This window comes from Giraffa tippelskirchi, chromosome 5, assembly GCF_054371585.1.
Source record: "Giraffa tippelskirchi isolate mGirTip1 chromosome 5, T2T-mGirTip1v1.2.pri, whole genome shotgun sequence".
NCBI classification, from domain to species: domain Eukaryota; kingdom Metazoa; phylum Chordata; class Mammalia; order Artiodactyla; family Giraffidae; genus Giraffa; species Giraffa tippelskirchi.
Window position 1 is genome coordinate 142,990,939 of NC_137279.1, and position 21,155 is coordinate 143,012,093.

General features: G+C 40.7%; 2 protein-coding genes across 44 annotated transcripts in view; both read right to left on the minus strand.

Annotated features, from left to right (window-relative positions):
- The window catches only part of NEXN (nexilin F-actin binding protein), a 56,079-nt gene extending 40,168 nt beyond the window's left edge, over positions 1-15,911 (minus strand). For 24 of the 43 annotated variants that reach the window (XM_081491775.1, XM_081491771.1, XM_081491787.1 and 21 more), the window contains exon 1: positions 15,769-15,911. The gene's annotated coding sequence lies outside the window, so the exon portion shown is untranslated. Of the gene's footprint in view, positions 1-12,018; positions 12,094-15,355 lie in introns of all 43 variants that reach the window. The other 19 variants (XM_081491774.1, XM_081491770.1, XM_081491782.1 and 16 more) reach the window with 4 other exon arrangements.
- Positions 12,926-16,553, minus strand: LOC145505275 (uncharacterized). Its single transcript, XM_081487008.1, has 3 exons — positions 16,387-16,553; positions 13,244-16,229; positions 12,926-13,045 (listed from the first exon to the last, which is right to left on the minus strand). The coding sequence occupies exons 1-2, from the start codon at positions 16,551-16,553 to the stop codon at positions 15,413-15,415; spliced, it is 984 nt and encodes a 327-aa protein (XP_081343134.1). The 3' UTR covers positions 12,926-13,045; positions 13,244-15,412.
- Between the last annotated feature and the right edge of the window lie 4,602 nt (positions 16,554-21,155).

Consider the following 21,155-nt stretch of genomic DNA (forward strand, 5'->3'; position numbering starts at 1 on the left):
GCCAGAAAAGCAAAAACAAAAGACAATGATGGTGGAAGAAATACTGGAATTAGAGCCTGAAAACTTCGATAATGTCATTTATTAGATATATGGTCCTGGGAAAGCCAGTTGAATTCTGTGAACTTCCATTTTACATGTAAATTAGGCATAATAATGTTTTTCTCTTTGTGAAGTGAAGTGAAAGTTGAGCAGTTGTGTCCAACTCTTTTCGATCCCATGGACTATACAGTCCATGGAATTCTCCAGGCCAGAATACTGGAGTAGGTAGCCTTTCCCTTCTCCAGGGGATCTTCCCAACCCAGGGATCAAACACAGGTCTCCTGCATTGTGGGGAGATTCTTCACCAGCTGAACCATAAGGGAAGCCCAAGATTACTACAGTGGGTAGCCTGTCCCTTCTCCAGCAGATCTTCCCAACCCAGGACTTGAACCTGGGTCTCCTGCATTACAGGTGGATTCTTTACCAACTGAGCTATCAGGGAAGCCCTTTTCTCTTTATACATACATGCTAAATTGCTTCAGTCATGTCTGACTCTTTGCAACACTGTGGACTGTAGCCCGCCAGGCTCCTCTGTCCATGGGGATTCTCCAGGCAAGAACACCGGAGTCTGTTGCCTTGCTCTCCTCCAGGGGATCTTTCTAACCTAGGGATCCAACCTCAACTCTTAGGTCTCCTGCATTGGCATGCGGGTTCTTTACCACTAGCAAATAAAATGGACAGTTTCTACCTTCTGAACTTCACTGCTGCATCTGACACTCTGTCACTTCTTTATTCTGAAATCCTTCTCACTTGGCTCATGATACCATTTCTCTCCCTGTTCCTTCATGTCTCTAACCATTCCTTGTCTTTTGAGGGTTTCTTTGCCTCTCTACACTTCTTCAGTATTGTTTGCCCCCATGGTTCAGTCTTTGCCTTTTTCTTCTCACTCTATACTTTTATTTCAATGAGTTAATACACTTTGGTAGTTTACCTCTCTGGTTTCATCTTTCTCCATACTTCCCTCCCACTCTATCACATGTCCTGAAATACTGGCCCACCTGAGCCTTTACACAGTTAGCTCCCTCAGCTTGATATTCTACTCATTCTCTTAGCTAACTTCTACTAATTCTTTAGTTCTGAAACTGTCACTTTTCTCCAGGAAGCCTTCCTTGACTCATGAGACTGGGTTAGGTGCTTCTCCAGTGTGTGTTACAACAGCACTCCCATGCTTACCCTAATTATGGCATTCACCACAATATAAGGGCTTCCCAGGTAGCGCTAGTAGTAAAGAACCTGCCTGCCAATGTAGGAGACATAAGAGATGCGGGTTCAATCCCTGGGTCAAGAAGATTCCCTGGAAGAGGAAATGGCATCACACTCCAGTATCCTTGCTGGGACAACCCCATGGACAGAGGAGAGAGGAGGCTACAGTCCATGGAGTTGCAAAGTCAGACACGACTTGAGCATTCTGGGCAGTGATAGAGGATGAGATGGTTGGATGGCATCACTGACTCAATGGCTTGAGTTTGAGCAAATTCTGGGAGATTGTGAAGGACAGGGAAGCATGGCAGGCTGCAGTCCATGGGATCATAAAGAGTTGGACATGACTTAGCAATTGAACAAACACAACAACCACAATATGTGGTAATAAAGCACTTTCTTGACCACCTCCTCTACCAGAAAGTGATGTCTTTGAGAATACAGACTGTATTTTATATACCATTGTATCCACAGTATTTAGCATGTACTGGTATATAAAAGACATATATAATAATTGTTTACAGAATAAGTAAATCCTGCCAACTTCCAGAGAAAGCACTTTACATGCTGGGATATAATGTGTGACTCTCATTATGGTTAACATTATGTGGGAATACAATATAAATAAAATACACCATTCATTACAGAAATATTTATTAAGCATCTCTTACGTGCCAGGCACTCTGCCAAGTGTTGAGAAATGCAGCACTGAATAGACAGATACTCTCCCTATTCTCATGTTATTAATAGTCTCCTGGCCAAAACTCTGAACATAAGCCTTGGAACAGGATTTTTAATGGTCTAGCCCACTATACTATCTGTAGACTCAGGTAAGATTCTAACATCAACCTGATACAGAATTGAAGACAGCAGACACCATATCCCAACCTTCCCATTAGATGCCTAAGGTCAGTGACTTCCATTCTCAGTCTACATTTTGCTCTTCTCTTACTTCCACCTAGACCCTCATCTGTACATTTGGTAAACTTATTGTAGCCATGAAATTAAAAGATGCTTACTCCTTGGAAGGAAAGTTATGACCAACCTAGATAGCATATTAAAAAGCAGAGACATTACTTTGCCAACAAAGGTCCGTCTAGTCAAGACTATGGTTTTTCCAGTGGTCATGTATGGATGTGAGAGTTGGACGTTGAAGAAAGCTGAGCGCTGAAGAATTGATGCTTTTGAACTGTGGTGTTGGAGAAGAGTCTTGAGAGTCCCTTGGACTGCAAGGAGATCCAACCAGGCCATCCTAAAGGAGATCAGTCCTGGGTGTTCATTGGAAGGACTGATGTTGAAGCTGGAACTCCAATACTTTGGCCACCTGATGCGAAGAGTTAACTCACTGGAAAAGACTCTGATGCTGGGAAGGATTGGGGGCAGGAGGAGAAGGGGACGACAGAGGATGAGATGGCTGGATGGCATCACCAACTCAATGGAGATGAGTTTGGGTAAACTCCGGGAGTTGGTGGTGATGGACAGGGAGGCCTGGCGTGCTGCGGTTCATGGGGTCGCAAAGAGTCAGACACGACTGAGCGACTGAACTGAACTGAACTGACTGATGTTCCTTTTCTACAATACAGAGGATTTATTCCTTTCTAGTGCCTAGCTCCATGCCTGCTAATTAATAAACTATAACTTAAAATAAATCCCCAAAACCATCATGAAAAGGTTTTCAATATCCATGTAGTAACCATCAAAACTCGGAGAAGGCAATGACACCCCACTCCAGTACTCTTGCCTGGAAAGTCCCATGGACGGAGGAGCCTGGTGGGCTGCAGTCCACGGGGTCGTTAAGAGTCGGACACGACTGAGTGACTTCACTTTCACTTTTCTCTTTCATGCACTGGAGAAGGAAATGGCAACCCACTCCAGTATTCTTGCCTGGAGAATCCAAGGGATGGCGGAGCCTGGTGGGCTGCCGTCTATGGGGTCGCACAGTTGGACACGACTGAAGCGACTTAGCAGCAGCAGCAGCAGCAACCATCAAAACTAAGAACTCTAAAAGATCCCATTCCTTTGACTCAATTTTTAATTCCCTTAATAAACTGTCTATACTACATTTTAAAATCTGCTATTGAATATTTACAAAAGATTTTCAAATTAATCTTTTGGAAACATATCCTCAAAATCCAAGTATCCATTCAATCTTTGATCGTTTTATCATCTCCCACTTTCATGCTTTCTACATATATTATTAGTTAACATATAGATGAGTTTCACCTACTTGTCTATAAACTCATGTGGAATTTGGTGGTATATTTGTTGCTTTATAGCACAGAGGTCCCAGGCCCTCCTTCAACTTCACATAATAATCCTTACTAGAAATGTCCATATATATTCATTATTCATGTGGATCATTATCATTATGATTAATAAACTGACAAAATGAGAAGCTATAAAATTCAAAGTAGTCACTTTAATAGTTTTCTCTCCTTCAGAATGCTGATAAACCTTTTTGAATTATTAAAACTTTTCAGTTGGTACCAGAATCCAATGTGATAAGGACACAAAATTACCTCGGTTGCTATAGGAAAACTTATTAAATACAGTTTCTTCAAAGTTCTTAACTGGCACATATAATCAGAGTAATGATTGTAAGTACATGTTACATATTGTAAAATAAAGTCTCAAAAGCTCCAGAGTGGGACATCCTTGACGGTCTAGTGGTTAAGACTCTGTGCTGCCAATGCAGGTGGCTCAGGGCTCGGGTTCGATCCCTAGCTGGGGAATGAGGACCCCATATGCTGTGCAGTCAAAAAAAAAAATTCAGTGTAACTTCCAGCCCCAATTATTTTGACTTCTAATAACGTAACAGCTTGCCATTCTTTCTACCTTCATCAACTTGGCTACTACCTTCTCTACCACTCTGTGCTCTTTAACTCTTGTCTATGACTCCAGCTCTGAGGATGTTAACTGCATAAGACCAGAACTAAAATTCTTACCTGGGCTTATTAGGCCCTTTCGTAGGTTCCCTTAGTGTCTCTGATTTACCTTGTCTTCTCCCATTCCTTCAACCTCTCACCTTGACAAATATATTCAATGACTGTTTCTATCTCTGAGAGATTTTTTTCCTCCCTATAGTGCATATAGTATCTTAGTTCCCCACCAGGGATGGAACCCGTGTCTACTGTAGTGAAAGCTCAGAGTCCTACCCACTGGACTGCAGCGAATTCCCTCCAAGAAAATTCTTAAGCCACTTCCTTACCAGTGAAGTATTTTCCCAAACTAACAATGGTGGTTTTCTGCTGCTGCTGCTGCCGCTAAGTCGCTTCAGTCGTGTCCGACTCTGTGCGACCCCATAGAAGGCAGCCCACCAGGCTCCGCCGTCCCTGGGATTCTCCAGGCAAGAATACTGGAGTGGGTTGCCATTTCCCTCTCCAGTGCATGAAAGGGAAAAGTGAAAGAGAAGTCGCTCAGTTGTGTCTGACTCTTAGCGACCCCATGGGCTGTAGCCTACCAGGCTCCTCCATCCATGGGATTTTCCAGGCAAGAGTACTGGAGTGGGGTGCCATTGCCTTCTCCGTGGTTTTCTGCATTTCACACTAAGAATGGGTTTTTTTGTTTTCAGTCTCTGACATCTCAAAATGTGCTTAGATTTTTCTAGATATATGTAGATTTTCTGGTTTCTAGATGCATCTGGCATAAATTAAAAATTTTATATTAAACAGATATATTAGTCTAATCTATCTCCTTTATTTAACTTTTTATTATTTCAGGAATATAATGAAAGCGACTAATATAATCAAACCTCATATACCCACCACTAAGCTTCAACAAGTATTCGCTTCTTCTATTGTCTTCAACAATACAATCTATTTCATTTACTTTGTCCAATATCTATTTCAGCATAATGCGCAATGCTTTATAGATGCTCTAAATCCTACTCCAGCTGCACTCACCATCTTCTAGGCACTATGCAGTACATCTTCCTAACACCTAAGAATTATGCCCAGAATCAAACCCTATAATTGTTGCCTTTGATTCTTTCTTGGGAAGACTTTAAAGTAACCACTCAAAGAAAACTGGTGAGTTCTCATTTGAGGAAGTCATTAATAAAATGAAGTTACATATATCGACAAAATGAAAGAATTTTTTAAAAGTTATAATAAACTAGAGGAAAGACCTGGTTTCTCTACATTATATAAAGGAGAAGAGTGGAAACTAACAACTGAATCCCTATTATGTGCCATATACTAGGTGGTTTGCATGTTATTTCATAAATTTAGAGGTGATGAGTATGATAGAGTCAGAAATAATTGGGAAATGAAAAATTAGCTAAAATGAATAAATATGTACTTATTAATTATTAAAAAACATTTATTAAACATCCTTCTACAATGTGCTAGACAGTATAAGGCACTAAATATACAAAGATGAATGTAGAATAAAATATTTCTTTTCAGGGAGCTCATAGACCACATGGGATGACAGACAATAACCAAGAAAATATAAAAGGGCCCAATGTACAGGCCTGCTACTGAAGAGCTCAGAAAGCTTTTGTTTATATAGATTATATCTACAGATATCAATGTATTAAAAATTAAAAGAGAATTTTCAAATATATACTTGTCATGGGAAATAATAACAAACCTATTATACATCAACATAAACACATTTTATGAAAAAAATGTATTTTCCAAAATAAAAATACTTAGGAGAATGACATTGTTTTATATGTTTGCTCATCTCTTTAATATCTGGCTTAAAAAAAGATATATTCTCATATCTACTTCTGTATTCAAACTATTGTGATACATTGTTTTGACTGAAGTACGTAAAGTATGTAAAGAAAGTATGGCCTCATACAGATATATAATTATAAAAGAAAGGTCTATGGGTCCTTGAAGGGTCTTGGGGACTCCCAAGGATTCTAAAACCATATTCTGAGATTTGTTGAATTATAGGAAAAATATTCTATCAAATCACATCAGTTTTAATTCAAAAAAGAAAGTAGTTAGACTGGGCACTCCCTGTCTGTATTCTAGAATACTAAATGAGGATTAGTTTAACAACTTAATTCTTACACTCAGTAACCTAAATACCAAGGGATTTTTATATCTGGAATCTCATAGACTTTTCTTAATTTTGTATTAAGTGACTTTTCTTGTCTGAGCAGGCAGATGTAAGGTCTTTAGCTGCCTTAAAGGAGCAACAGCAGCACAACCATTAAGCCACACTGTACTTTTCTAAATGTCTAAGATCTCAGGCAAGCCAGATGAGTTGTTATCAAAAATAAGAGAAAACAACGACCTAAGGATAAGGTTGACCATGTGGTTCATCAACAAGTTTGGTCACAGTAAAGGGATGATGAATAATAAAGGGATTTAATTCCAGGTGGCACTAGTGGTTAAGGATCTGCCTGCCAATGTAGGAGACACAAGAGACTCAGGTTCAATCCTGGGTTTGATCCCTGGGTTGGGAAGCTCCCCTGGAAAAGGAAAATGGCAACCCACTGTGGTATTCTTGCCTGAAAAATTCCATGGACAAGAGGAGCCTGGAGGGCTACAGTCCATGGGGTTGCAAAGAGCTGGACATGACTGAGTGACCAAGAACAGCACACAGAAGGGATTCAAGAATGCCAATCCAGCATATTAAGTGCTGATGTTAAATGAAGCAACTAACTATCCATCATAGGGTTCTGAGGGAATATTGCAGTCTGCCTATAGCCTATATATAGTGTGTCTATGATTTATCAGAAATGCATTTTTTTCAAACTTGACAGATTAGACCTGTATTTACAACATAGTATTTTTGTGAGGAAAACCTACTATGTACCAGGAATTATGCCTTGGTTATGGTATACAAAATATATGTGACAGCCTTTGAAATCAATTAGCTTTGTTAGGAAAAATAGATAGGACCACAACTAATTATAATACAAAGTAGTAAGCATATATAATAGCAGAATATGTACAGAGCTATAGAAATATGGAAAAGTCATGGAGAAGATCATGGTGGGGTTAAGGAGAAGGTTGGGTTTAAGGCAGATTACACAGAGATAAATGGTGGCATTTGATGTAGACACTGAAAGATAAGAGGATTTCACAAAGTAGAAAGGAGAGTAAGGGCATCTAGGCAAAAGGAGCAACATGAACAAAAATACCCATGCCTGACAGCCCACTGAAAATTCAGGGAGCTATGAGTTGTCCAGAGAATGTATGGTAAAACTAGAAAGACAGACTGGACACAGAATGGAAAGATTCCCAAATGCCAGACTAAGAAAAAGTTTAGACTTGATCCTACAGTCAATGGGAGCCAGCAAAGGATTTTTAAAGCAAACACGTGACTTAATGATACATGTATTCTAGAAAAGAAAAAAAGAGACTGATAGCAGTGCAGAAAATTGGAGTAAAATGAGGGAAGACTACAGGGAGAAAGACAAGTACAATGATCTTGGCAAGAAAAGATAAGGGCCTGAATTAAGATGGTAGCATTAGGAATGAAAAGTCAGAAAAGATATTTTAGAAATAGAATTGACAAGATGTGGTAACCCATTTATTCATTTATTTAAGAAGTATTTATTAAGCTCCAACTATATGCCAGAGATGATCCTAGGCTGTGAAGAAATGAAAGTGAACAAAAAGACAAAGACCCTTCCTCCAGGGAAGGGGGCTGTCTTGGGAGCATTATTGTAAAAATTTCGACCAGTTAGATTTGGAGGGTAGAGGTGAGGAGAGGAAGGAAGGAATTAGTTCAAGGTTTTTAGTTTGAGTGAATGGATGAACAGGGTTACCATTAAAAGCATGTTTAAGGGGTAAAAAAATGAGTTCAGCTTTGAACAGGTTTTACTACCGTCAGAATTATATTAGGGGTCTTGTTATACATGTACTAAGAATTATGAATTTTTAGAGCTTATTCACTAAAGACCTTAGAGACCAATTAGTCGAAACCATTCATTTACCATATGAAAAAACAGGAGGCTCAAAATGATTCAGTGACTAATCCAAGGTTGCAAACTGTTTAGTAGCAGAACAAGGAACTAGACTCTTAAGTTTCTTGACTTCTAGTCAACTACTTCGGAGAAGGCAATGGCACCCCACTCCAGTACTCTTGCCCGGAAAATCCCATGGACGGAGGAGCCAGGTAGGCTGCAGTCCATGGGGCCGCTCAGAGTCGGACACGACTGAGCAACTTCACTTTCACTTTTTACTTTCATGCATTGGAGAAGGAAATGGTAACCCACTCCAGTATTCTTGCCTGGAGAATCCCAGGGACGGGGGAGCCTGGTGGGCTGCCGTCCATGGGGTCACACAGAGTCAGACACGACTGAAGTGACTTAGCAGCAGCAGCAGTCAACTACTTATTTCACTCTACCATTCTACATTTTTATCTAAAAGTGCTTGAAATATATATACATGAATTGTATATATGTATGTGCTTAGTTGCTCAGTCCTGTCTGACTGTTGTGACCCTACGAACTGTAGCCTGCATTGCAAGCAGATTCCTTACCTCTGAGCCACCAGGAAAGCCTGTATATATGTATACATAAACAAATATACTAATGTTGGTATCAACTGGCATAGCAATTAATGAGGTAGACTTCAGGAAGTTTTTGAAAATGACTTAATAGCCTAATAAAATGTGTTTCAAAAGTATACTTTGGGGCTGTTATAAAGTAATTTACAGGTTGAATATTAAGGTATAGAACTCACTTTGAAATAATATGAAAGTCTCAAAGTAGAATATAATATTAAGTATAACAGATCATCTTAAAATATGCATGCTGATGTTCCCATTCCAAAATTTCACTGGACCTCTGTTTGACCTCCAAATGTTCTAAATTTAGTTACTTTATTTGATTTTTATATGTGCAATTAAAATATTTCAAGATAGCAAATAATGCAAGACTTAAGAAAAGAATTTTAAATCACAGCTCTCTATCATTTACAATAACTATTTCATCGTGTTAAAGTATTTTCTCCTTTCTCAAGGAGAACAGACTTGACAAGAAAGTGACAGCTTTAAATCTGCATTTCATTCAACTCAAGTAAATTCTTTGTCTCAACTTGTAAGAAGGTTATAGACAGAACACTTACCTATATACTAGAAGTAAATGTTAAAACCCCCCTCTTTATAGAACAAACAACATTGTTTTCAGCTTCATAAAATGTGAGCCTATATTTTTATCATTTTCTACTTGTACAAGAAATATAAACTTATGTAACTTTATTACATTTAATGAAGGTTGTAACCTTCTACTTTGAAAATTTATATTATTAAACCTTATAAACCTCATTACAGTTCAAAAATATGAAACTAGATCCTATTTTACCTACTTAAAATAGTGAGTTTTTTCCTCCTACCAATACATAATTCCTCACTGATAACCAACAATCTTTTTTTTTGCTTTGGCTGTTTCTTTCATTTAGTTTTGTAGTTTTTAATTTATTTTATTTTTTTTAATTGAAGTACAGTTGATTTACAATGTTCTGCCAATCTCTGCTATATAGCATAGTGACTCAGTTATACACATTTACACATTTTTAAATATTCTTTCCCATTATGATTTATCATAGGATATTCAGTACAGTTCCCTGTGCTATACATTAGGACCTTGCTGTTTATCCATTCTAAATGTAATAGTTTGCATCTACCAACTTCAAACTCCCAGTCCTTCCCTCTGCCTACCCACCTCTCCCTTGGCAACTACAAGTCTGTTTCTATGTCTGTGAATCCATTTCTGTTTTGTAGATAGGTTCATTTGTGCCATATTTTAGATTCCACATATAAGTGATATCATATGACATTTGTCTTTCTCTTTCTGACTTACTTCACTTAGTATGATAATCTGTGGTTGCAGTCATACCAACAATCTTATTTCCAACCTGCCTCGTCATTCTTCCATATTAATATATAATACTTTGCACTCATATGACTGTGTGGAATATTTTTCAAAGAGCATTCACCATACTTTGAGTCCCTGAAGGGAAAAACTGTGCTCTACTCTATTTTTTATCTTTAGTGTCTCACATAGCAACTAGGACACAATACAAAGTCAGTTCACATTTGAGCTAGTGGATGAATAACTAATAGATAACAGAAAACTGTCTGATCCAAAACGAGCCCAAATAAAACTTTTGTATGATATCTCTAAAAGGAAAGCTGATGATGAGGATGCATGAATGAATGAATGAACAAATAAACAAAATTGTAGAAAGTAAAATTAAATGGAGTCAGTTTACATTAAAAGCTAGATATCATGAAAAACCAGAAGCTTGGGCCTTCAGGATGTGGGATTCCCAAGCAAATGGATGTGGTAATTTCTGGAACAGACTGGAATTCCTCAACCCTCTTCAAGTGGAAGATGGCCTTTCAATGAGGGATACAACTGGGAATGGAAAGACCCAGGCCTCTGGCTCCAAACAAGTGGATAAGGCGGTGAAGTAGAACAATAGTAATAAACTTCACTTTATGACCAATGTGTAAGGGTTGCTAAAACTCTCCTAAAGACTTCTAAGATGGGGAAGAAGTAGGATTATTTAAGAGTTCCTAGGAAAGATTTCTTTCCCAGAAGTATCTCCCCTATACTTTCTAAAATCCCATCAGTTAAAATATTTTGTTTCAGTTCTCAATACATGGTTCCTTTCAGCTCAACTGACACTAGCAATTAGTGTCAATGACAGTTAACCTCTCCTTCCCAGTCCCATGATTACATTATTTAAGAGAAGGATGCTAATCAAAATATATCTATAGGATTTAAAGTTCAGCTTCCTAATGCCAAGTCCAGCAGATTTTCCATCATATCATGGCTTCAGACTTGCCTTAATAGTTAGTCAGGGCCCTGCATAGTCAAGTGTCTATGGTCAGGTAATGTAAGTTAATGTTATGCAATATAATTGACAAATAATGTATATCAGTGATGACTGGTTATCAAACAATAGGGGATGGTGGAGACTATGTTAAGAGGAGAGTGTGTTGTGTGCCCTGTCTGAGGAAGGAGTCACTACTTAGTTTCAGAGTATCCCTGTTGTGCAGAAATGTGGACCCAGTTTTGCCAAGACCTTTCAATTTTTCAAGAGAGGCTGAAAATCCATATTTCAATATAAAATGTACAATTTTTAAACATGCCTGTGGCTAAAAGTGGCTTTTTGGCTCCCAATTTGTAGACCCTGATCTAAATAAACAAGCAGCATTGAGAAAATACAAAGAGACAGGGGTAGGGGCTGTTTTGACTAGAGAGAGGGAGGCAGAGTGAAAAGGAAGGAAATGGCAGGAAAGAGGGCCAGAAAGAAAGGCGAAGTCAAATTTCACCAACCTCAAATGGGTCCAGGCATCAAGAAGTTATGGTTTCTCAAGTAGCTACTTAACTCATTAAAGCCTAAATGTCCATTCTCTTAATCACATGCCTGAATTTCCAAAGTAGCAGCATTTTGATTCATCCGTCTTGTTAAATGTGCTGATAACATCATCCCTTCAAAACCAGACCCAGGAGCCAGGTTTGGGCAGGCAGGCTCTTGCCAACCAGCCTTGTAGAGACATTGCCCACCTCCTCCACTGCCTTGCAGGGTGTAGCAACATCAGACTAGGAATCAGGACAGTAAATCCCAGGGTTTGTGTAAGGGGCTGTATGGTGATAACTCTATTGGTTTACACTTCTAACAGAAGCCCATATAATCTAAAATCAAACTGCCTGTATCAAGACAAAAAATTTTTTTCACCAACCTCAAAACCTGGCCTAGGGACCCCAAACTGTCTTCTAATCGGAGAACAAAAAGGAAGAGATGACCAAAAAAAAAAAAGGAGAGGGAGAAAAAGAACCAACTATTGAACACTTACTAGATGGCAGATACTGCATCAATGCTTTCCACATAGGTATTTCCACTGAGATATGGCATTGTGAGGGAAAAACTCCTATTTGTGGAGAAAAGAGGGAACTATATCAAAGTACTGACAGTTTATGTGTCAGATGATAAGAGCCCCCTTTTCGATTCCCCACAATTTTTAACCATAAATATAACATAGTTGTATTAATTTTCTAATAAAAAAATAAATTTGACTGAAAGTTAAATAGCTGGATTTCTGGGTAAAAATTCACCCATCCTACAATGTAGAAAGTATATTACCATGCAATGTGAAGGATGTACTCAGTCATATCTGACTCTTTGCGACACTTTGGACTGTAGGCCTGCAGGTTCCTCCATGCATGGGATTTTTCAGGCAAGAATACTAGAGTGGATTGCCATTTCCTCCTCCAGGGGATCTTCCCAACCCGGGGATCGAACCTGCGTCTCCTGTATCTCCTGCATTGCAGGTGGATTCTTTACCTGCTGAGCCATCCGGGAAGACCCATACTATCATAAGTCAAGCCAAACCATGCACTGAGTATTTAAATAGATGGAGAAAATAAAACAACTTTAAGTGTATATAAATATGTAATCTTGCAATGATAAAACCAGAAGGAAGAGAACATAAAAGAAACCATACAGGTGATGTAGACCACAGATAGTTTAAATAAGAACAGAAATATGTGAAATTACTAAGAATGATATAGGTCATTTTCCCTCTTAATTATAAAGTTGACTACTAAGATGTTTTGTGTGTCTGACCAGCATAATATAAAATACATAGAGTCTTCTTTTCTATAAAAATATCCAGACATCTGCCCATCTGTTACATACTTTTCTACATTTACTATAAGACATTGTTTTCTTTCTTTTAGGCATGTATTTTTATTTAAACAATATTTTTATTTGCTTTTGCATGTGTGTGTTTGTGTGCATGCTTAGTGTGTCTGACTGTTTGTGATCCCATGGACTGTAGCCTGCTAGGCTCCTCTGTCCATGAAATTTTCCAGGTAAGAATACTGGAGTGGGTTGCCATTTCCCTCTCTAGGGGATCTTCCCCACCTAGGGATCGAACCTACATCTCTTGTGTCTCCTGCACTGCAGGAGGATTCTTGAGTGTTGAGCCACCAGTGTGAAAGTGAAAGTTGCTCAGTTGAGTTCGACTCTTTGCTACCCCATGGACTATACAGTCCATGGGATTATCCAGGCCAGAATACTGGAGTGGGTAGCCCTTCCCTTCTCCAGGGGATCTTCCCGACCTAGGGATCAAACCCAGTCTTCCGCATTGCAGGTGGATTGTTTACCAGCTGAGCCATGGGGGAAGCCCTGATTTCCCTTAATGAGTTTCAAAGACAGTAGGGGTTTTTCCCCCGTAAATGAAGTAGTATCTCATTTCAGGCCACTTGTGTTCTAAGCAATCTAAATTCCCAATTGTGTGTGCGTGTGCTCAGTCATGTCCAACTCTTTGCGACCCCGTGGACTATAGCCCACCAGGCTCCTCTGTCCATGAAATTTTCCAGGCAAAAATACTAGAGTGGGTTGCCATTTCCTACTCCAGGGGATCTTCTCCATCCAGGGATCAAATCCATATCTCTTGCGTCTCCTGTGCTACAGGAAGATTCTTTACTGCTGAGCCACCAGGGAAGCTCTTAAATTGCCAATTAATCTCACCCAAATATACATACCCAGTTTTTATTCTGTTCACAAGTGAAACCCTAACCCAAATACCTCAAATGTAATTTCAGGGGAAAAATACTGTTCGAAAACCTAGATAATGCATTCCTTTGTTGATGCTAAATATAGTCATCTCAAGATGACATACATTTTGACAATGATCAGTCTTACATATCAAATTTTCAAAAATAGCACAGATTCCATTTTCAGGTGAGCAGGAAAAATTGCTATTCTCTACATTTCAGTTTAAAATGGATTTAAAAGCGTGACTCTTTCATGAAAATGGAATTACACCAATACTGTATTAAGGTAAACTGGATTTTAAAGAATCTTGTGGTTTTTACTTTGGGCTCTTTAAGGGAATCACTGCAGATAAAATACAGAATTGCCCACATTTTTCTTTAAAATGTTCCAGTTAAAATACAAAATATTTTTAAAAATAGGGGGCTGATAGCTGTGAGAATCTTAATTAACAAAATTAAATAATGAAAGTTCATTTATACTAAGTATGTGTGTGTGCTCAATCCTGTTAGACTCTTTGGGACCCCATATAGTCCTGCCAGGCTCCTCACTTCATGAGATTCTTCAGGGAGGAACACCAGAATGAGTTCCCATGCCCTCCTCCAGAAGATCTTCCCCACCCAGGGATCAAACCTGAGTCTTCTGCCTCTCCTGCACTGGCAGGTGGGCTCTTTACCACTGAGCCACTTGGGAAGCCTTATTACTAAATATACTTCCTCAAAAAAATAAACCTTGTCCCTCAATTTAATTAATTATTCACTTTTCCACCCTACTGGTCTTCAAAACTGAAAAGAATTTCAGAGACTTATGTGTATTCTGCGTTTTCTTACCGCAGAAATTTAACCCGTAAAAGGATTAAGGGAAAAGTAACGCAATTCATTCAATGACGGGTGACTAAGATGGTATAAATACTTAAGTTGATTTAATCATGCTACCCAACACATAGTTATGCTGTGACTCGAAGACCTGGGGGCCCACACATGAATTCATTAACAAAATTTAGCTAGTGAATGATGCTCCAGTTGCTTCGCTCATGGAACTTAGTTCTTTCTTATTATGGCTTATTTCTTTTCTCTACCTGCCTCCTGCCCAAGGACAGACATTTTGTTAGGACATACCCTTTTGCTATTTTTATCTTGTTCTCCTTCTGTCCTCTCTCTCTCTTCCCCCCATCCTGCTTTCCAACTCTTTGTTCACATTCTGGACCTTAAATAAATATGAAATGAAGACCTTGAAGCCATCAACGAACCTCTGAACTTGGCTATTTTCTTTACAAAAGCCATTAATAATAATTTTTTTTTAGCATTTGTAGAGTGTTTCACAGTTTACAAACACAGCTGGAATGGCTCGGCGTTTTTAAAGAGCATATTGTCAAGGAAGGTCTCTAGAGGTGATTCCATCACTCATTCCAAGTTCAGCTCTAGCTGCACAACTCCCAACACCCGACCTCGGACAGAATCGCGAAAAACTCGTTTGGAGGGAGGGGGCAGACGACGGGTAGTTAGATCACATCTCATTCCCCAGACTCCCACTGGGACAGATGGGGAATGATTTCTCTTAAAAACAGCAAGCAGTGCCGGCGGACAAGGAGACAGCGCCGGGGGCACGTGGTGGGGGAGGACGCGGCACTTTACCTGTCGGGCCCACTGGGACCGAGCAAGGGGTCGGGAGCCGTCTCCACTTGCAGAGGATCACTCCTGAAGGATCACTGCCTGCGGGACCCAGGAAGCTCCCGAAACTGCACACATAGGGCAAGCTGAGCTGAAGCTGCGGAGCCGGGCAGGGATGTAGCGGCCAGAATCTGCCCAAGGCCGGTGACCGCGGAGAGACAGCCAGGCCGCCCCGGCCCGCCCCGCGCCGCGCGGAGCCCGGGGATGAGGCTCCGAGGGCCGGTTCACTCGCGCGGGGGACCAGCATGTCCACACAGCTGGATGGACCCCGGCCAGGAGCCGCGGCGCGCGTCCCCGCAGCCCCCGCCCGTCGCCCAGGGGGAGCCGACGGCTCCATCTCGGCTGCCCCAGTCCCACGTCCCCCCGACTCCTCTCACCTTCCTCAAGCTGGCGACACGCGAAGGTCCGGGGTGCGCTCGGGGAGGCTGTGCGCGTCGGGCGCCGGGGTGTGGGCAAGGGTCCGGGTGCTCCAGCCGCCTCTCCAGCCGCTGTGATCTCTCTGGCCGCCGCCGCCGCCGCCGCCCGCTCCAACAGCAAGTTTCCATAAAAGTCCTGGTGCGCAGCCTGTTCCCGCATTCCAGGCGGGCCCAGCGCCGGCTGCAGCTGTTCCAAAACACGAGGCCAGTTCCCCCAACCCCCGCCTCCGCCGTATCGCCCGGAGAGGGGTGGAGAGTCGAGAAGGAAGGCGGGCGAGAGGGGCGGTGGCTGCCAACTTTCCGCCGGGACCTGCTGGTCGCAGGGTTCTGGATCCCCGAGCTGACCCCCTCTCCTCGGGTCCGCCTCCGCGTCCCGGCGGGCTCCGGGGAAAGGAGGCTGCCTCCCCAGTGAGGAACGGGAGCTACTGGAGTGGGATTTGGAAACAGGCTGCAGCTGCCTTCCTTCTGCCCACTAACGGTTTGCGCTAGGGCCTGCTTCTCAGCTGAGCTATCGGTTCTGGGGTCTAAGTAGCCAAACCACCACCTCATCTTCATCCAAAGCATTGCCCCTCGGCCAACTTTCCTTTTACTGTTGAGAGCAGAGAGCAGCAGACCGGGGACCACTTCATCTGTCTGTTGCTCTCCTTCTCTTGGTTTTGGTCTTTCACTCTCAACAGAATGGTTGATAGAGAAAAGTGGACGAAAGAGAGGATGCGAAAGAGGGGTGGACGGGGAGGAGGAGGCATAAAAAGAAATAAGATATATACAATATTCCAGTTTTCCTTAACTGAGGGCAAATCATCTCTGGTCTTTCTAAATCCATATTAAGGCATCTTGCAAATATTAGCACCAGCTAATTGAATATCAGAACTAGATTGAATATTTTCAATCTGGAACCACCAGCCTGTCAATTAAAGCCATCAGACAGTCCATATTAAAACCTGAAATATTCATTTAATGGGGACATTTTCCTGGTGGGGGAGATCTTCAAGTCTTCACCGCATGCATAAAATGAATATCAATTTAATGAATGAATGAATAAACAAATTTGAACTAGCATCTACACAAACCAGGGACAATCACCTCCAACTTCTAGCGCTGGAAAGACAGTGGTGCTCAGGTTACATTTTCAGAGATGTTGAAAAGGCCTTCTGGTCTTAACTATAACCTTCTTTTTCCACCCCATCCCCATACACTATTTACTCAGGATGGCAATTGTTTTAAGAGGTATAAGTCATTCATTCTTAAATTAGAGAAAAGTTCTAGATTGGTAATAAAAAACAGCTATTTAAACTTGTTCTCTTGCTCCCTTCAATACCATCACTCTGACTTTCTTTGATTCATGGAATTTTCTGTGGTCACTCTAGTTGCTGGGCCTTTGCACAAGCTGTTCCCCCTGTATGGAATTCTCTTTCCCTAGACTCTTCACCTACTTAAATTCAACACATGCTTTTGCTATAAGCTTATATGTTACTTTCTCAGAGCAGTCTTCCTTTTACCCCTATCTATATCAGTCCCTGGGCTGATTATTGAAATGTGATTATTGAAAATGTGGCTCTCCGATAAAGAATCCACCCACAATGTGGGAGAAACAGGTTTGATCCCTGGGTCGGGAAGATCCCCTGGAGTAGGAAATGACAACCCACTCCAGTATTCTTGCCTGGAAAATTCCATGGACAGGAGTCTGGGCTACAGTCCATGGGATCACAAAGAGTTGGACACAACAACATGCATGCACATATCAGTCCCATTACAAATTCTTATTCCACTCTTCCTCCCTACACTTACCAATTTATAATTACACATTTATATTTATGACTTAAAGAAGTGAGTAGAAACTCTCCTAAAGGATCTACTCAGCAGATTCACCAGACACAACAAAGCTCTTGATTCTATAAACTTTGCTAGCTACCCACAGCATGCAAAGCTGTGTCTTCTCCCTTAGATTCATCATTCATTCACTCAACAAATATTTAGTTCTACTTAGGATACACCAGTCACAAAACAAAAAGCCCTGCCATCATACAACATACATTCTAGTGGAAGAGGACAGACAACAAGCAGATAAACAGCTTAGTAATAAGCAATAGAGATAAAGCAGAGCAGAAAAGTAGGAAATGCTCAGAATGGAATGGCTAGATATTATCCCTTTGGATAAGAGTTTAGAGAAAGCCTCATATGAGAAAAAGCCTTGAGGAAAGTAAGGCAGTGAACTACGGAAATATCAGGAGATGCATGTAACTATGAGCCATGTAAGTATCTGGAGATCTCTGGGAGATTGGTCCAGGAGGAAGTGTAAAGGTCCCATGAAGGATGCTATCTGACATATTCTAGAAAGAACAAGAAGGCCATGTGGGTGAAGCTAAGTAGGCAAAAGGTGAAATAATACCAAGTGGGGTGAGGCAGGAGACTGACTGTGAGAAACCTTTTTCACATTGTAAGGACTTTGGCTTTTACTCTGAGTAAGATGGGTGACCATTGGTGGATTGTGAACAAAGCAGTGACGTGATGTGATGTATTTTTAACATGTTCACTCTGGCTGAAGTGAAGTGAAAGTCGCTCAGTCGTATCCAACACTTTGCAACCCCATGGACTACACTGTCCATGGAATTCTCCAAGCCAGAATACTAGAGTGGGTAGCCTTTCCCTTCTCCAGGGGATATTCCCAATCCAGGAATCAAACCCAGGTCTCCTGCATTGCAGGCGAATTCTTTACCAGCTGAGCCACCAGGGAAGCCCAAGAATCCTGGAGTGGGTTTCCTATCCTTTCTCCACCAGATCTTCCTGACCCAGGAGTTGAACCAGAGTCTCCTGCATTTATTGCCAGTGGATTCTTTACCAGCTGAGCCACAAGAGAAGTCCTCAGTCTGGCTGGTATGCTGCAAATACACTAAAATGAAGCAGGGAGACCAATTAGGAGACTTCCAAAATAATTGTGATGACAGGCAATGGGAGTTTGGGCCAAGGTGATAGTTCTGAAGGCAGTGAGAAATGCTTGGTGTTTTTTTTTTCTTGGTACTTTTGAAAAGTGGAACTGGTAGGATTTTGGTAACAGATTGAGTATGAAATGTGAGGAAAAGAAGTTTTTGGCCTGAGGAACTGGAAAAATGGAGTTGTAATTTACTAGGACGAGAAAGACTGGGAGGAGGTTTAGGCAGGTGTGGGTAGGAGCTCCCTTTTGGACATGCTAAGTTTGAGAAAACTATTAGAAATTCAAGATTTGCTGACTTACATAAACACTTCCTGTATATTTATCATGAATCAATTGGATTTGTTCTCAGACTTGACTCTATCAGTTGCACATTATTGAAATTACATAAACATTACAAAAAGGAAAAATCACAAAAGCAAAAATAGTTATCGTTTTTATAAAAGCTAGGTTGAATGCTTTGAAGACTGAAGACAAACAGCTTTCAAAAATTACCATCCAACTAGGTGTGGGTATGACAAATGTAAAAGACTGTAGAAAATTATGAAAACCTATGGGGATTTGGCACTCATTGCTTTTCATGTAAATTTTTTTCTCCTTTAAAAGTAAGGGAGGGCTTCCCTGGTGGCTCAGTGATAAAGAATCCGCCTGCCATTGCAGGAGACACAGGTTTGATTCCTGATCTGGGAGGATCCTACATGCTGAAGAGCAACTAAGCCCGTGTAGCCCGTGTGCTACAACTATTGAGGCTATATTCTGGAGCCGGGGAACCACAGATACTAAAGCCCATGTGCCCTAGATCCTGTGCTCTGCAACAAGAGAAGCTACCACAATGAGAAACCCGTGCACTGCAACTAGAGGGTAGCCCCCACTCCCTGCAACTAGAGAAAGGTCCATGCAGCAGCGAAAACTCAGTACAGCCAAAATAAATAAATAAATAAAAGTAAGGGAAACTGTAAATCCCAGATGATGATTCAGAGGTATAGTTTATGCAACAGGCATCTCAGAATACTGTGCTGATCCATAATCACAAATAAAGGCCCTGACCCTATCCCAAAAGATTGGCCCAAGAATGTGCACGTATTCATTTAAAAATAAAGTAATTGTAATACATAACGTAGTATGTATTTTTACATAATTTAACTACAATATGTAATACATAATGATACATTATATATACATTATTTCTTTAAAATTTATTATGATTCCCTGATGTGATATTCAACCACCAAGATAACCTCAAATGATCCTGCCTCCTAGTCTTTCCGTCCTTGTGTAAACTCCTCCCCCATCATATCACGGTGGGTCTGTGTGACTAATAGAATATGGCACAAATGATGGTATGTCCCCTTCAAGTCTAGGTTATAAAAGATACTGTCTTGATGTCTACTGGATTACTGGATTACTCACTCTGGGGAAAGCCAGCTGCTAGGTTTTAAAGATACTTAGGCAGTTCTGTTCAGAGGCCCATGTGACAAGGACCTAAAGCTCTCTGACAACAGCCATGTGAGTAAGCAACTCGTGGAGGCAAAATCTTCCAGGCCTAGTCAAGCCTTGAGATGACTGCAGGCTCAGGAAAGACTCTAAGCGAGGACCACTGGAACCAGCCATTCCTAAATTCCCAACCCTCAGAAACCATGGGACATAATGTTCATTGTTTAGAGCTGCTAAATTTGGGGATAATTTTTTAGGTAGCAGTAGATAACAAGTACACCTGCTTTAACCTACTTTTAAAAAAATCCCATTTGCTATCACATCAAGTACTCGATCCTTTTTAAAGTCTCAGGACCTATTCTCTCACAGTGTTATTAAATAAAAGAATTAGCAAACTTTTAGAAGTCATGTATCCCAGGTGTTTTCAAACGTCAAAGTTCTACTCTATATTTAAGTATTGTGATATTATTTCAAATAGCAAATTATAAAAGTTCTGTAATTTCCTATAAATAAGTTCACTGTGTGAAAGGCTTCTGTGACACACATTAGAGACAGTTAAAAGCAAAACGTTGAGGTGGTATTTGATATACCAGTTGCCTTGCTGTGGCTTTTAAGTAAAGAATAAAAAGCATCATAGAAGGAAGGTTTGCCCGTTTTTTTCTGTACGGGAATTCAGTCCTTTCCTGCCTCAATGATAGAGGTTACTTAAGGGTTTTCACTGTTAAAAGGTAGAAAAAAACAAAAAAAGAACCTCATCAGACAAAAGAGCTGTGCAGCTTGATCAAATATGTCAGTAGCATGAGGAGAGAAAGAGATTAAAGGAGAAGAAATGCAGGGTAAAGGATTATAGAATACCAGGTGTAGGAAGCAACACTACATAAAAAATAGAAGTCAAAGCAGCACAAGAAAAGTAAGAAAGACAGTGTATAAACCAAGTGAGTTTTTAATGATTTCCAGCAAAGCTCTACAAATAGTGTTAACAATT

What these genes read in the sequence shown, in the direction of transcription:
- LOC145505275 (XM_081487008.1), bottom strand. Translation starts at nt 16,553, where the DNA reads ATGCCTCCTCCTCCCCGTCCACCCCTCTTTCGCATCCTCTCTTTCGTC. An exon ending in CTCTCAACAGTAAAAGGAAA is followed by an intron (nt 16,230 to 16,386) that starts GTTGGCCGAGGG and finishes CCACTCCAGTAG; the next exon opens with CTCCCGTTCCTCACTGGGGA.